The 14,654-nt window shown below is 40.0% G+C and overlaps 1 protein-coding gene across 1 annotated transcript in view; it reads left to right on the forward strand.

Moving 5' to 3' along the window:
* Positions 1 to 14,654, forward strand: part of LOC135711669 (uncharacterized) — a 506,190-nt gene that overhangs the window by 428,553 nt on the left and 62,983 nt on the right. Inside the window, exon 4 of the mRNA XM_065234581.1 lies at positions 11,026 to 11,210. Within this exon, the coding sequence (XP_065090653.1) occupies positions 11,026 to 11,210 (185 nt within the window). The remainder of the gene's footprint in view (positions 1 to 11,025; positions 11,211 to 14,654) is intronic.

Consider the following 14,654-nt stretch of genomic DNA (forward strand, 5'->3'; position numbering starts at 1 on the left):
ACAAATTTGAATTTATCCGGAGAGTCCCCCTAACGTTTAGCAAAGTAAAATTTTTGGTCCGAGATTTGTCCAAAGTCCATGTTTATGTAAGTTTCATCGTCCATCACCCCCGATATTTGTCAGAAAACTTACTACTAACCAGAGATGCCAGATTTTTTTTTCCGAAGTCTGCGAAAAATGTCTGTGAATTTCAGAAACGTCTGTAATTGGGATGCATAAATTAGCAGAAGCTTTGCGTGTGGGAGTCATTATAGTCGCTATATTTATAGTCTGGCGACTAGAACTTCGGGAACCAATTAAGCTGTCAAATAGCGAAACCAATTGAGCATATCACGGCCAACAACAGAAAAGAGCACATTAGCTTTTAATGCCTGTACTCGAAAAAAATGCACCAGACAAAAGTGTAACAAATACATATGGATTATGTTTCGGCATAATTACTTTATTCAATTTCCTTTCCATCGCTGAAGCCCGCACCTTTCCCTTAAGACCCCTCATTACATTTTGTGCAATGGTGGAGCCGACCTTTTTGGTCACTTTCATTCATTCTTTCTTCAACTCCAGCTCGTTCTTATACACCCAAAATCCACCGGACGAATCTCTGGTGAATTTGGGGGGTTGGCGGTTTTTGGTACAAAAACAACGTTATTGTCTCTGTACCAATCCAACGTCAATCGCGCGTAATGGCATGATGCCAGGTCCAGCTAAAGTAATGCCTCGCCTCCGTGGGACCGCAGGAAGGGCAACAAACGCTTCTGGAGGCACTCGGTGCGGTAACAACAGCGCGTTGATGGTACCCATTGTGATGTACGGTTTACTCAGTTTACCGCACTGGCATATGGCCTGCCAGAGCAAGTATTTTTTGGCAAATTTGTCCACTTTCTTCTTCCGTATGTCTTCCGGAACATCAAACCGTGATTTGGCAACGTAGAACTCCAGCCCCGGTATCTGCTTTGCATCTGCCTTGATGTAGGTTTCGTCATCCATAACCACACACATCGGTTTGGCGGGATTTGGCCGCCGTGTTTTGTTGATCACGCCGGTTCGGTGCCTTCCGGACCTTGAATACACGAAGCCCTGCTCGTTTCATGGTTTGCTGAACGAACCAGGTGGAACACTTTGCCTTCAGAGCCGCGTCGCAAATTGAAAGGTTCGGATTACGCTTGAAATAATCCAACACCTTCCGGGCCTTCACAGGGTCAGCTGTCTTCGATTTTCTTCCACTTCTAGCCCGCCGCTCAGTCGTCTGGGACTCCTTAAACGATTTTACCACCCGAGACACAGTTGTATGGGTGATTCCCAGTTGTCTTCCGATCCATCTCATGGCAGTGATGCCACATATACAGATTTATCTGTAATCATACAGATTTTAGTCAATATTTTGAAACAGATATCTGTATATACAGATTACAGATTTTTCAAAAATATACAGATTTTTCAGATTTTTCAAATAAAGGGAAAATATGTTTTACTATTTTTTATATATTTAATTACGAATAATAATCTTTTATTACTTTTGAACAGCTTGAATTCAATCTGAACATCAAACCCAAATCGTCTTTTTCACTAAATCATTGTATTAGCTTCGAATGGACTTGAAATCTTTTGAGTGGACCTCTGATGTTCAGATGCTCTGATTTCTCGTTGGAAGAAATAGTAGTTTCCCTTTCTTTTTGTTGAAGAGTCAACTAGGTATATTGATATTTGATTAACAAAATTTCAGAAATAAAGAATATTGCAAGGGGCAATCAAATCTGCACACTGTGCCGAAACACAGCAGGACACATTGTTAGGCACATTAAGGCACAATTTGACCACTGTTTAGCGTTAACATTTTGCCAATCGTTTTTAAGGTTTACTACTCGAAGTACTCACAAACAAAACTAGTGAGAGAATGTCATACATAATACTGGTGATACAAGGATTCAATCAAGAAGTTGTAAACGACAAACGGATACCCACCGGTGTTGGGGATCATTCGAAAAATTCTGTAAGTATTGTCTGAATCGTGAACCTCTTCAAACCTAACAAAACTAAGCCCGTCTCTTCCGAATCACAGTAAAAATCACAGCGGATCGTGTTTTCATCTAGAACAGCTTCTATCGGGGCCTCACTTCAGTCGAATTCATCTATGTATACCATGGCCGGTCCAGAGTGTCTTGTCGATACGGCAGTCAAGACGATTGAAACGGGTTTCCTCTAGAGACGATTCGTTTTCGATTGAGGATGAAATCATTGCGAAAAATGCCCGATGGTTGCCTTTGATGATAAATTTGAACGGCCACACCAACAATTTTATCAATATCAAGCAAATGGATCCCAACTATACAACAGGGATGGCAGAATACCTACACTATGCTGTTATTCGTATGAAAATAAGAGTACCATGCATCCTGCGAAGATCGGATTTAATTGTAGAACGATGAGCATCGGGCATCTATAGTTTGATGAGTCTTCATATTCACTATTGGAAAAGTTCACCAAAACGCACTAGGACTCACGAACTTTTTCCTTGATGAACTATGTGAAATATTGTGAGAAATGTTCCAATGCTGTTCACATTCTAGCCCACATGCTGTCCCACTGGAGGCTTTATTCAAGAACACACTTCTTATTTTTTAACACAACATTTGATACTGTCGTGTGTATCCAATCTCGAAGCGTACAACAAAGGATCAGAGCAAAATCTTCTGCGAGAGTTGAGGTACATCAACAATTTTGAACAATAAAGAAGAAAACAACCTATCCTAGGGGCGGCCAGATTTGCCTCCCGGTCTTGCTGAGTATCTTCGGGACGGAAATTTTCACATTTATTCTTGTCAGTCATTAGTCTTAATTGGTGTGGTCTTTGATAGGACAACCACAGGACTTTAAAGCGGTGTCCATAGAATATTGAAAGGTGTATCTGTAATGCTATATGCTCTTAAATCACGAATCACCCACGTTTGTCATCTGTGTGGAGCTGACTAGATTGGGCGGTATCTTCTCGAGTTCTATACAGATCTAAGGTAAAGTGCTTCCGCTGAAGTCTGTGGTCCTATTTTCAACGTATGACAGTTCTTCAGGGGAAGGCATCATAGTCAACGATACGATAGACTTGGGTTATATCTTTGAGGACACGCACTTCTGAGTCGATCAGATGATTTAAAACTCGTTCGACGATGTTGCTTCAAGCGTTGGATTGAACTATGCTTGAACACCGTATTGGTTTGATGGTTTGCAGTTCCTTTTCCACCTCCCGACCCGCTAACGATCTAATGAGAATGGAGGGGAATGTCTACCATGATCCATCAGAGAAATTGAGAATGTAAACAAAATTACAAAAGTCATAACTTTCAGGGTTGCCAAACACCTTGATAAGCATACTTTAATTGTCCTTGATAAGTACGTTCGGCACAGCGCTTGGCACAGGTTTTGACACAACTAATAACTCGGCACGAATTAAGGTGTGCCGAGTTGAACACCCCTTGGAATATTGCATACAATTCAACTAAACTTTCAGTAAAAGTTTTGTGTTAAAACTTATTGAAAAATTACGGAGTGGAAAAAAAGCAAATGTCCAGATAAAGGTTTTCGTAATTACAGACATACAAAAAATTAAATTCAAAAAATTGTGATAGTTTCTTCATTAAGAAAATCTTCAGCCGGAAACAAATTCGCCTCTGACAACTGGAACTTAATGTTTTATATTTTCAATCTATAGAAAAGATACACATTGCTTAACAAAAATTTTGTAGAATTTGGGGATTTTTCAAATAGACAAATTCTTCAGAAAGCAACCATTAGTAATTTTTCAAGATTCTAAACTTTGAACAAAGTCCTTCTGAACTATGAATTAACTCAATGGAGATTTATGTAAAGCTGCACTAAGACCATAATAAAGAAATTTTACAGATTTGTTTACAGATTTTTGTGAGTCAGATACAGATTAAAAAGATTTTTTTGTGATGAAAATACAGATTGAAAATCAAAAAAATGTGGCATCACTGTCGCATGGTCGCAGTTGGATTTTCCATGACGGCGCGCAAAATTCTCCGGCGATTTTCTTCTTGTTTCGACGACAGCTCAATAACCACTGAACCGATTGTTATGAAATTTTGCACATGTTAACAATTCACTCCAAACCCAGATTTTCATAAATTTTTACCCACGGATCAAAAAGTTACACACGGATAAAAATTGTGCATTTTTTTCGAGTACAAGCCTTGCGAACAAATCTTCAGAAATCTTTTTCTTGCGACTTAAGGTTCGCATACGCAATACAACACCATCATCGAATTGGAAAGAGTTCCACCTACCCGATGCTGCTGTTCATTTTCATTCAGTTGGCTAAGAAATAACTATCACAGTGTTGTTTTTTTTTAAAGTTGGTCTACAATATGTAGAATTGGTTCCGCGTTTTGATAAATCGAATTTCTATCCGCCATACTGTAAGTTTAGCGACTATAAGGGTCATGAGATAGATGCGAAATTTGACATGTCATGCTCGAGCAAAAAAGACCTGTTTTTAACGAATTGAACCTAACTGGAGTTGGGAATGCATCCATTTACGCAGTATACGTTAAAAGCAATTAATAAAAAGATAAATTTCGATTACACGACCAATTAGGTCGACTCAAAGTTAAGATCAGTTCACTCATATTCTTGAAAACGTAGTTAACTCATAGACTGAGTAAACTTTCCGAGCTTTTACAGGAATTTGTTTTCTAATATGAGCAACATTTCGATGTACATATGAAATAGTTTCCATTGGGAATGTACATAATATTTTTCCATTAACAAACCAATGATATCTATCTGAATTTCACATAACATTCATGTGATCACATAAGTTCTATATGATAAGTCAATTAAATTTCATTTGACACATAAGGTTCATGTGATTTTGTGGTGCAATTTCCAATTATGATGTCGCAAGAAAGTTATGTCAAATTCTAATGAATATTGGATATGTGATTTATTCTTTGAGTGTATACTTCTATAATGAGTAAATTTTTCGTCGGAAGCCGGCGCCGGTGGTGTAGTGGTAAGCGTGACTGCTTTCTAACACCCCAATGGGTCTGGGTTCAATCCCAGCCGAGGTCGGTGGGATTTTTCTGAGGCATAAAAATCTCTGGTCACGTCTTCCTTCGGAAGGGAAGTAAAGCCGTTGGTCCCGGCCCATGTGTGTTGTGAATGGGTGCGATATCCTACGCAGGTGTGGAAGCTGCCTTCCTGCACATTCGGTTGCCGTCAATGGATGGCAATCGATGTCCGTTGGTGATTGGCACTAGATTGCGGAACAGAGACCGACGTTAAATAAAGGAAAGAAGAAGAAATTTATCGTCGATTTTTGTCAACTTCGAAAGTTTTATTCAGTCTATAAGGAAATTACGTTTTCAAAAGTTTGAGTAATTAAAACTTGAATTTGAGTCAATCTTATATGCCATTTAGTGTGAAAATCCGTTAATTTCTTAGTATTGGTCCTTTTGCACGCCAGCAGCGGGGGAACGAGCACATCTTAGTGAGAGATTCAACTTTCAGCGACCTAAATATGGAGAAATCGACAATCAAAAGAGCCTATTAATACGATTCTAAACACTTTGTGCTCAAAAAGTCTTGATGAATCGGGATCAGGATCAGTGCTGAGATTTGTCATTGTCATTGACAGACTAGTCACTAGTCATTCTCAAAAAAATCTTCAGCAAAATATTTTTATTTTTTCGCCAATGACAAAGATTCACCTGGTAACAGAAAGTGTAATTTTGTGCATTCTGTGTCACATTATTGTTATCCAAGGAGTTCAGGACGTAGATGCCTGTTTATTTGACCGGATCCATGTAATTTCGTTGCTCAAGTCATCTAATTTCGTTACAAATTTAGTTAATAAAAAAAACTACACTTGTTCGTCACTGACAGCCTGTGACTGTTAGCTCAAATGAGTCGAAATTTTGCAGCACTAATCAGGGTTGCTGAAACGATTCAGATAGGAAGGAATATCGAAAGCAAGATCTTCGAGAAATGGAGAGTACTGTACAACGAAACCAAGTATGATGAACTGGCGCTAAACATTAACACTGTTGTAACGAATTTGTAAATACAGTTTTAAAATAAGATATATCAAGCAACATATTCATTACATTTTTCAAAATAATTACACACCTGAGGGAGAAAAACTTGGCTAAATTTAATACAATTTGATGATACCAACATTTTTGCCTTTCTCGTACACCAAGTTGTACTGAAAGGCTTGATATCACTTGAAAAACACAATTTCGTTCCAAGACCCGGAAAGACAAATGGCATTTAGCAATAGACTCATCTCAACGGGATCGGAAAATGTTTCGGTATGTGTTCTTTTATAATAAGAAAAGCTTCAAAAGCCCGGCCTGTCACTGTGTTGCGTGTGTGTTCTCGTTCTGGCACAGTGTGGGACTCTTAACCACTAAAACCTTACTCGCCTCTAGCCACTATCCCCCCGGAACTCTCCAAGAGTATTTCGTCTGGGGGGGGGTTCTGTGCTCAAGCACTTCTCTTTAGCTCAGCTAGCCGGCGTTGCTAACTCGCTGATCATCTCTCCATTTTTGCTGCAGCTCCGACAGTATTTGCGTCAATGCCCTGCTGACAACGCTCCACGTCCTCTCATCCTGGCACATTTCACTGACGACATTTCCCGCACTAAGGGCCGGCATTTCCACTCGCACTGCCTCAAATCTTGGGCAGTCGAAAACCATGTGCTCCGGCGTTTCGTCCGCGTCAAGTGGAAGTTGACTTCTCCATGCTTCCTGTTCACCCAGGTCGAAAGAATCGGTATTAGCCTGTGTGTCCATCTGCCGTTCTCCGCTGCGCCCCACTCTTGCTGCCACTTAGCCATCGACTCCGTTCTCACCAATGTCCGTACTCCTCTGGTATCTCTTCGCATATAGCACTCGGTGTCTTCCACCAAGGTGATGACGATGGGTATCATACCGGCGATAACGCATACTGCTTCCGACGTAATTGTTCTGTACGCACTCACGACTCGCATCGCCATGAGGCAGAACGTACTGTTCAATTTTCTTTGATTCTTCTTCGTTTTCAGCGCTGCATCCCAGGCTGGACCTCCGTACCTCAGCATCGACGAAGATGGCGATGGAGAACCAGGACGGTAATTTCAGCCCGCTGAACAGCTTTACAGTTACTGACCGATAGCACTTCCGCTTTGTGGTGGGCTATCTGCAGCTTCGCTCCTTGCATCCAGTTCGAAACCGTGTCGATCGCCTCGGTTGCCAGCATTTCCACCTCTTCCAACGTCTCGCCTACTACCGTCAAGACGACGTCGTCCGCAAATCCTACGATCTCGACTCCTTTGGGCAGCTTCAGCGTTAGCACACCGTTGTACATAGCGTTCCAGAGCGTTGGGCTAAGGATGGAGCCTTGTGGCACACCCATCGTGATCCGGATTGATTTCTCTCCCATGTCTGTCACGTAGACCAGGACCCAGTTCTGGAAGTAACTCCTTATAATGCGACACAGGTAAACAGGAACCCTCAGTCCATGCAGTGCTTCGGCGATGGCCTCCCAGCTGGCGCTGTTGAATGCGTTTTTCACGACGATCGTTATCACGGCGCAATATCGATCTCCTCTCCGCTTCTGTTTGGACGCTTTCTCGGTACTCTCGACCATTGTCCGAATTGCATTCACCGTTGATCTCCCTTTCAGGAACCCGAACTGCCTCACCGAGAATCCGTGCTCACTCTCCGTGCATTTCGTTAGCCTGTTGAGGATGGTCTTCTCCAATAGTTTTCCGACTGTATCCAGCAAGCATATAGGCCTGTACGATGCTGGATCCCCCGGCGGTTTTCCGGGCTTCGGCAGCCGCACTAGCTTCTGTATCTTTCATCGGTCCGGGAAGTGACCTTCATCCAGACACTTCTGCAGCAATATCCTGAACATGTCCGGGAACGTCTGGATCGCCGCCTTCAACGCCACGTTGGGGATTCCATTCGAACCGGGAGTTTTTTTTCGTCTTCAGCCCTTTCGCCACTGCTACGAGTTCCTCGTTGGAGACTTGTCTACCTTGGGTGTTGTAAGCCTCTGCCTTGCCGTACGGTGTAGGTGGCCAGGTCATTGGGTCGTGGGTCTTCGGGAAAAGTCCCTCCTTCTGTATGTGTTTAAATATGTATATATGTATGTATGTATGTATGTATGTTTGTATGTATGTATGTATGTATGTATGTATGTATGTATGTATGTATGTATGTATGTATGTATGTATGTATGTATGTATGTATGTATGTATGTATGTATGTATGTATGTATGTATGTATGTATGTATGCAAGTTCATATGAGTGTAACTCACTCAATTTTCGCAGAGATGGCTTGACCAATTTGAATGGAACAAGTTCCACAAGATGTGTGATCACAATGGCCTCAATCAGATGGGTCTCACGGGAAGTGGAGAGCTTCTGATATGCGCCAAAATGCATCGTGCGATACCTCAAATCACATGGAACTCAATACAATGATTAGTGCAAGTATTTATATTGATTTTCCTCATCCTGTTCCTTTGAAAAAGCTCATTATGGGGATTCCTCTTGGATTCCTTTTGATTTTTTTCACTTTTTTTCCACATTTTTGCGATTCTTATTCAGCACTAAAACTGCAGGAAAATAATAAACAACTTTACTAGGCGATGCATCCGCTAGTGTGCGTACGTTAAACGCCACTAATCTCTATAACAGTGATGTTCGTGTGGTGGATGTAAAAACGCGCGAATTTATAATGCGTGTTGCAATATGCATCGCACGTATAATTTTACGATTAAAGATGTGAAACAGTGTAACCAAACAATTTTTAAATTTTCCCTTGTTTACAAGGGAAAAAAAAGTCTGTAAAAAATTGTGAAAACACTTAAAAGTCTGTAAATGTGTGTAACGAAAAAAAAAATGCCTGTGCAAAAAAATTAAAGTAAATTCACAGACTTAGCGAAAATTTTAGAACTTGTTGTTAAAGACTAGCTGTTGGAGTATTTAAATAGTAATATTGGAGTTTTTAAATAAAAATACCAGAAAAATCGGGATATCGGGAAGGTCATTCTTGTGAAACCGCGTTGAATTTGGTATTAGCGAAGTGGACAAATAATTGGAGTGTAAAGATACGATTGTTGCTGTTTTTTTGATCTAAAACGCGCTTTTGAAACAATTTGTATGTCCTTATTGTTAAGATCAATTAAGCGCTTTGGAATTACGAGTACTTCATAGAAATGCTTTAAAAGCTATTTGTCTGACAGAACTCAACGGACTGTTTTTAATGATTTTGTTTCCAGTCCCGTTGGAGTGCCCCAGGGCAGTGTATTAGGGCCCCTGTTATTTATTATGTATAGTAATTACTTGCGACGTGTTTTACATCTTTTTGCAGATCATACTGAGTTATTCATTGCAGTTCAGGATTAAGATGATGCCTATTTACACTTAAATGAAGATTTGCGTTCTATAAGTAGATGGTTGAAGTATAAGCAGTTCAAATTGAATGCAAGTAAAACTAAATTTATGGTAATTTCGCGGAATCGAGTAAATGAGAACGTCTCTGTTGTAATTGATGCTGAGACTATTGGTCGCGTTCGGGAGATTAAATATCTTGGCGTGATTAATGATGACAAACTTAAGTTCAACTCTCACATTGACAGTTCCATCAAGAAAATTGCCAAGAAGTATGGAATTCTATGTCGACTTAAAAACGATTCAACAATTTCCAGTAAAATACAGCTACAAAAAATCTATCATCTCTCTTCATCTAGACTTTTGCCTTTCCATTTTATTTCTGGCCAATGAAACATAAATATCGAGATTACAGCGCTTGCAGAATATAATAATGTGTTTGTTATTGAGATGTAATAGATTCACTTCCTCAACTTTGATGCTAGACGCCTTACAATGGTTGTCGGTGAAGCAAAGAATTGTATACTTGACTTTGATGTCCATGTTTAAAGTAGTTAACGGTTTGCTGCCTCGATATTTGTGTGATCTAATTGAAAGAGGAAGTGACTAGAAACGCGGTTGAAATAAGAACACCACATTTCTTGACTTGTGCTTCACAAAATTAATTATATTTTAAAGAAAATACATGTTTTCAATTCGATGCCTAGACACATCAAAAGTTCAGCAACACTTACAGAATTTAAAAGACACTGCATTTCACACGTTAAAACTGTCTTTTGAACAGCTATCCAGTGATTTTTTTTATGAATTGACAAATTATGTATCTTGACGAAGTTATCTCTAACCGATTATTTTATATGGATAGCTGTCATAACGACTTTTTAATAATTATTGTAGTACTGCAAAAACTATTTCTGTTCGCCACGATGGTGATGATGGATTTTTAATATTTGATTTAAAAGAAGATTAATTAAAAAAAAAATAGTTTACAAAGGTTTGAGCCTCGCACGTGTATTACGGATATAGAGGACTGAACTTAACATTTGATAAAAAAATGCAATTTTGAAGTTTATTTGGAAGATACCTTGAGTTAGTAGAAAGTTTTCGGGCAAATGTTGAGGTTCGTGAGCATTCCTGACATTGCTGAAAATTATGATAGCATCAGATTGCGGCATTGCTAGTGTAATAGGATACTTTGTTGATTGTTCATTAAATCTTGATTGCTTGTAATACTTATGAATATTTGAGGTGGACAAAAAGGCGAACTAAGAGGTGGATGCCTGAGCTTTTCCACATTTATATCGCTGTGAAGCAACTGTAAACTCTAGAGGGAATTTATATCTGTAACTGAAACCAGTTCGATTTTGTTTGCCAACCTGGTTAAAATGTCATATTTAATTGTCTTAAAGATAAATCGTTTCAGCTGAGCTTTACTTTGGTGCACTAAAACCACTGAAAAAGTACGTAGGTTTTTTCGAAGAACATTAGGAAAGTTTTTCAAAAAAAGGGGCTGACAAAATCAGGTCATTACTGTAGCTCTCCGCATTTGATTAAATTCCACAATATACAATAACTTAAACTGAATCCACGACTAATGACACTCTTTCTTCCCATTTCTCCTTCCAGCTCACCATCGGAACGCTCACGGAAGGGCTGCTGCGGCCATTGGTTCGCCGGGCCACCACTGCGGGCGCTCATCGCGGTGGTGGCCCTGGGCGGTGTGGCGTGCGCTCTCGGGGGTGCAGCACTCGGTGCAACCGGACTCGCCGGCTCACCTACCTCACATCTGACGGCGGCCTTACTGATGATTGGTGAGTACCTACCGGCGCATCGCTCCCATCAAATTAATCGAATTCATGGAGACGCCTGGTGGTTTAGAAAAAAATGACAGCCGTCCAATATATCTAAACTTGATTTTTAAAATGATACGGAGTCCTGCGGGCTGCTTTTTTTCATTCATGGAAACCCCTTTATATCGATGCAGTGCTTTCAGGTGTGGACATGCGATGCCATGTTTCTTTTTGACGGCGCCGGAAAGTCTAACAGCTAATACTTCCACGAAGTTCCAATGTCCAATGTGATACCATCGTGGCCAGTATGCAAAAGCGCTGAGCTGTAGTTAGCGGTGTGCAACAACAGGAAGCAATATCCCTCGACTGCACGGCCGGAAAAGTGCATGTTGCAGGAAATGAGAAAAACAGCATACATTTAATTTCCGCCTGCTGCTGCTGATGATGACGTTGGCGTCACCATCGTCGTTACCAGCAGTGGCCTGGAACACCCTCCACGCGATGTTATAACCTGTTTGTTATTGTACGGTTCACGCGATTTTTCTCCGGGGAAAAGTATGAACCGTGCAGGAATACCAAAGAATTACGTATTGTATTCTAAAAATTGTGTTTACACGGAAAACTTACCTTGCATAAACTTCAATTTTCGAGAAAAAGGCAGATCTAGTACCGTCCCAGAACGGAACTTGAAAATTCCACGAAATGTAGTTTCGCGTCCGGGCAGGAGAACAAAAAAACCCAGCACATAGACGTCATGTACCTATGGATGGCATGGTAAAAGGCATGAATTTAATTATTTTTTGCCCACGGTTCCCGTGCGAGCCGTGTGTGGTGCATTCCATCTGGGAAATGGGTTTTTCGCGAATTCAATTTATTTTCGAGTGAATGCGAAACGAACCAACAACCACGGAATAGTTCCATTAGAAGGTCGCCCGGATTGCCATTCCCGAAAACACAAAAATAGTAATCGGATTTGGGCGAGCTTACCCACCATCACATCACTTTCGTCTCGACAGCTTCAGCTTTCCCGTGTTGTTAAAACAGAAAAAAAAAATAACAACCAAGCAAAATACGACTGGAGAGCGAAAAAGTTACATGATTCATCTTTGGGTATTACAAAACTTTCGGTTGTTCCGCTGCTGCCGTCAGGAATTGGTTTTTAACCGGGACAAGCGAAAAACTTTTATTTCCGAAACAAGTTGCCTGTTTGTGGGGTTGTGAATAAATAATGGCAGCTTGGTGACTACTGGAGCCGGATGATGGTGAGGAGTTAAATCTCTTTCGTGCTCCAATTCCCCAGGAAAGGTACCAAGGGAAGACGGTGGTGGGTGATCCTTTTTCCCGGAAACCATTTATTTCGGTGGCTTTAGCTTTGCCTCGATGAACTTGTGTGGAAACAGCTCATCATAATCGGGGGTTAATGGCGAGGTCGTCCTTAATTATTTCGTAAGCTGTTGCGAGAGATTAGTGAAGCGTGCGAGGGTTTATTTTCGTCTGAATACTTTTCAATGGGGAATGAAATTAATTGGAGAAAAGAAGCGGGTTGCATGGAGAGCTTCTGATTTCAATGAAGATAAAGCAGTTACGTTGAAGGGGTTAAATGAAGTCATTTGTAAGGAAGATGTATTGAGTTGAGTTTTGAAAAAGAAGAACTTATTAAGGGCACCATTCTACGTTGATGGCATATTTTGATGATGATGATGATGATGATGGTCCCACCTCTTACCCCTACAAAGGTTTGAGCTGGATGATTTATCTTTAAGATAATTAAATATGACATTTTAACCAGGTGAGCAAACAAAATCGAACTGGTTTCAGTTACAGATATAAATTCCCTCTAGAGTTTACAGTTGCTTCACAGCGATATAAATGTGAAAAAGCTCAGGCGTTCACCTCTTAGTTTGCCTTTTTGTCCACCTAAAATATTCATAAGTATTACAAGCACTCAAGAGTTAATGACAAATCAACAAAGCATCCTATAACACTAGCAACCCCGCAATCTGATGCTATCAAAATTTTTAGCAATGTCAAGAATGCTCACGAACCCCCAACATTTGCCAGAAAACTTACAACTAACTCAAGGTATCTTCCAAATAAGCTTCAAAATTGCATTTTTTTTTATCAAATTTTAAATTCAGTCCTCTATATACGTAATACGCGCGCGAGGCTCAAACCTTTGTAAACTACTTTTTTTAAATTAATTTACTATTAAATCAAATATTTAAAATCCATTATCACCATCGTGGCAAACAGAAATAGTTTTTGCAGTGCTATAATAATTATTGCAAAAGTCGTTATAACAGCTATCCATATAAAATAATCCGTTAGAGATAACTCCGTCAAGATACATAATTTATCAATTCATAAAAAAAAATCACTGGATAACTGTTCAAAATACAGTTTTAACGTGTGAAATGCAGTGTCTTTAAATTCTGTAAGTGTTGCTGAACGTCTGATATGTCTAGGCATCGAATTGAAAACATTTATTTCCTTTAAAATATAATGAATTTTATGAAGCACAAGTCAAGAAATGTGGTGTTCTTATTTCATTATATCTATGATGATATTTTATTATATCTATGAAAGTCACTTCTTCTTTCAATTCGATCGAGGCAGCAACCGTTAACTACTTTAAAAATGAACACCATAGTCAAATATACAATTCTTTGCTTCACCGACAATCTTTGTAAGCCGTCTCGCATCAAAGTTGAGGAAGTGAATCTATTACATCTCAAAATCAAACGCAATATTTTATTCTGCAAGCGCTGTAATCTCGATATTTGTGTTTCATTGGACAGAAATAAAATTGAAGGGCAAGTCCGGAGTTTGAATCCAAACCGTCACCTCTTATAAAAGAGTATTCGAAAATATGTTTGAGCATGATAGTATATTGGGAATTCCATGATAAGGGAGACATGTAGCGTTACATTGTTTTGTCGTTTGAAAAGTCGTTGAATTACTTCGGTAATTTGACGGCCACGGTGGCTTGTGGAACTTCTACTCGTTCACTTTGACTTGAATCGTGGAAGAGCCAGAGTGCGAGCACGGTGTGTTCAACATAAAAAATTCGGAGAGTCTGAAACTTGCACATATGAAAGAATAGGTTTGTGACCTCGATTGAAATTATTTCTCTCCATGGTTCAAAAATATTTCAATTTGTGAACCTGTTTTACCCACCATCTGGAGATCTTAAAAGAAATCCTATAGCGTAAAATAAAGTGGACCTGAAAAAGACCATTTGGTATCCAAGAGATTTACATGCTGCATTTCAGGATGGCGTGCTTACACCAGTGCACAGCGGTTGAAATTTTGCAGGTGAGCAATGTTGTAGTCAGCCTTACAGAACGCCTACAGTGGAACGTCCGAAAGATGGTGAAGCTACTCAGACAGCCTCCGATGTCCGCGTCCTTCATGGTCTCCGTCGCAAATGAAACTGCCATTTTGGATCGAAGCGAACAAACTGGT

The sequence above is a fragment of the Ochlerotatus camptorhynchus genome, unplaced genomic scaffold, assembly GCF_037179485.1.
Source record: "Ochlerotatus camptorhynchus isolate MF236.1 unplaced genomic scaffold, CSIRO-AGI_Acam_v1.1 ptg000434l, whole genome shotgun sequence".
NCBI lineage: Eukaryota > Metazoa > Arthropoda > Insecta > Diptera > Culicidae > Ochlerotatus > Ochlerotatus camptorhynchus.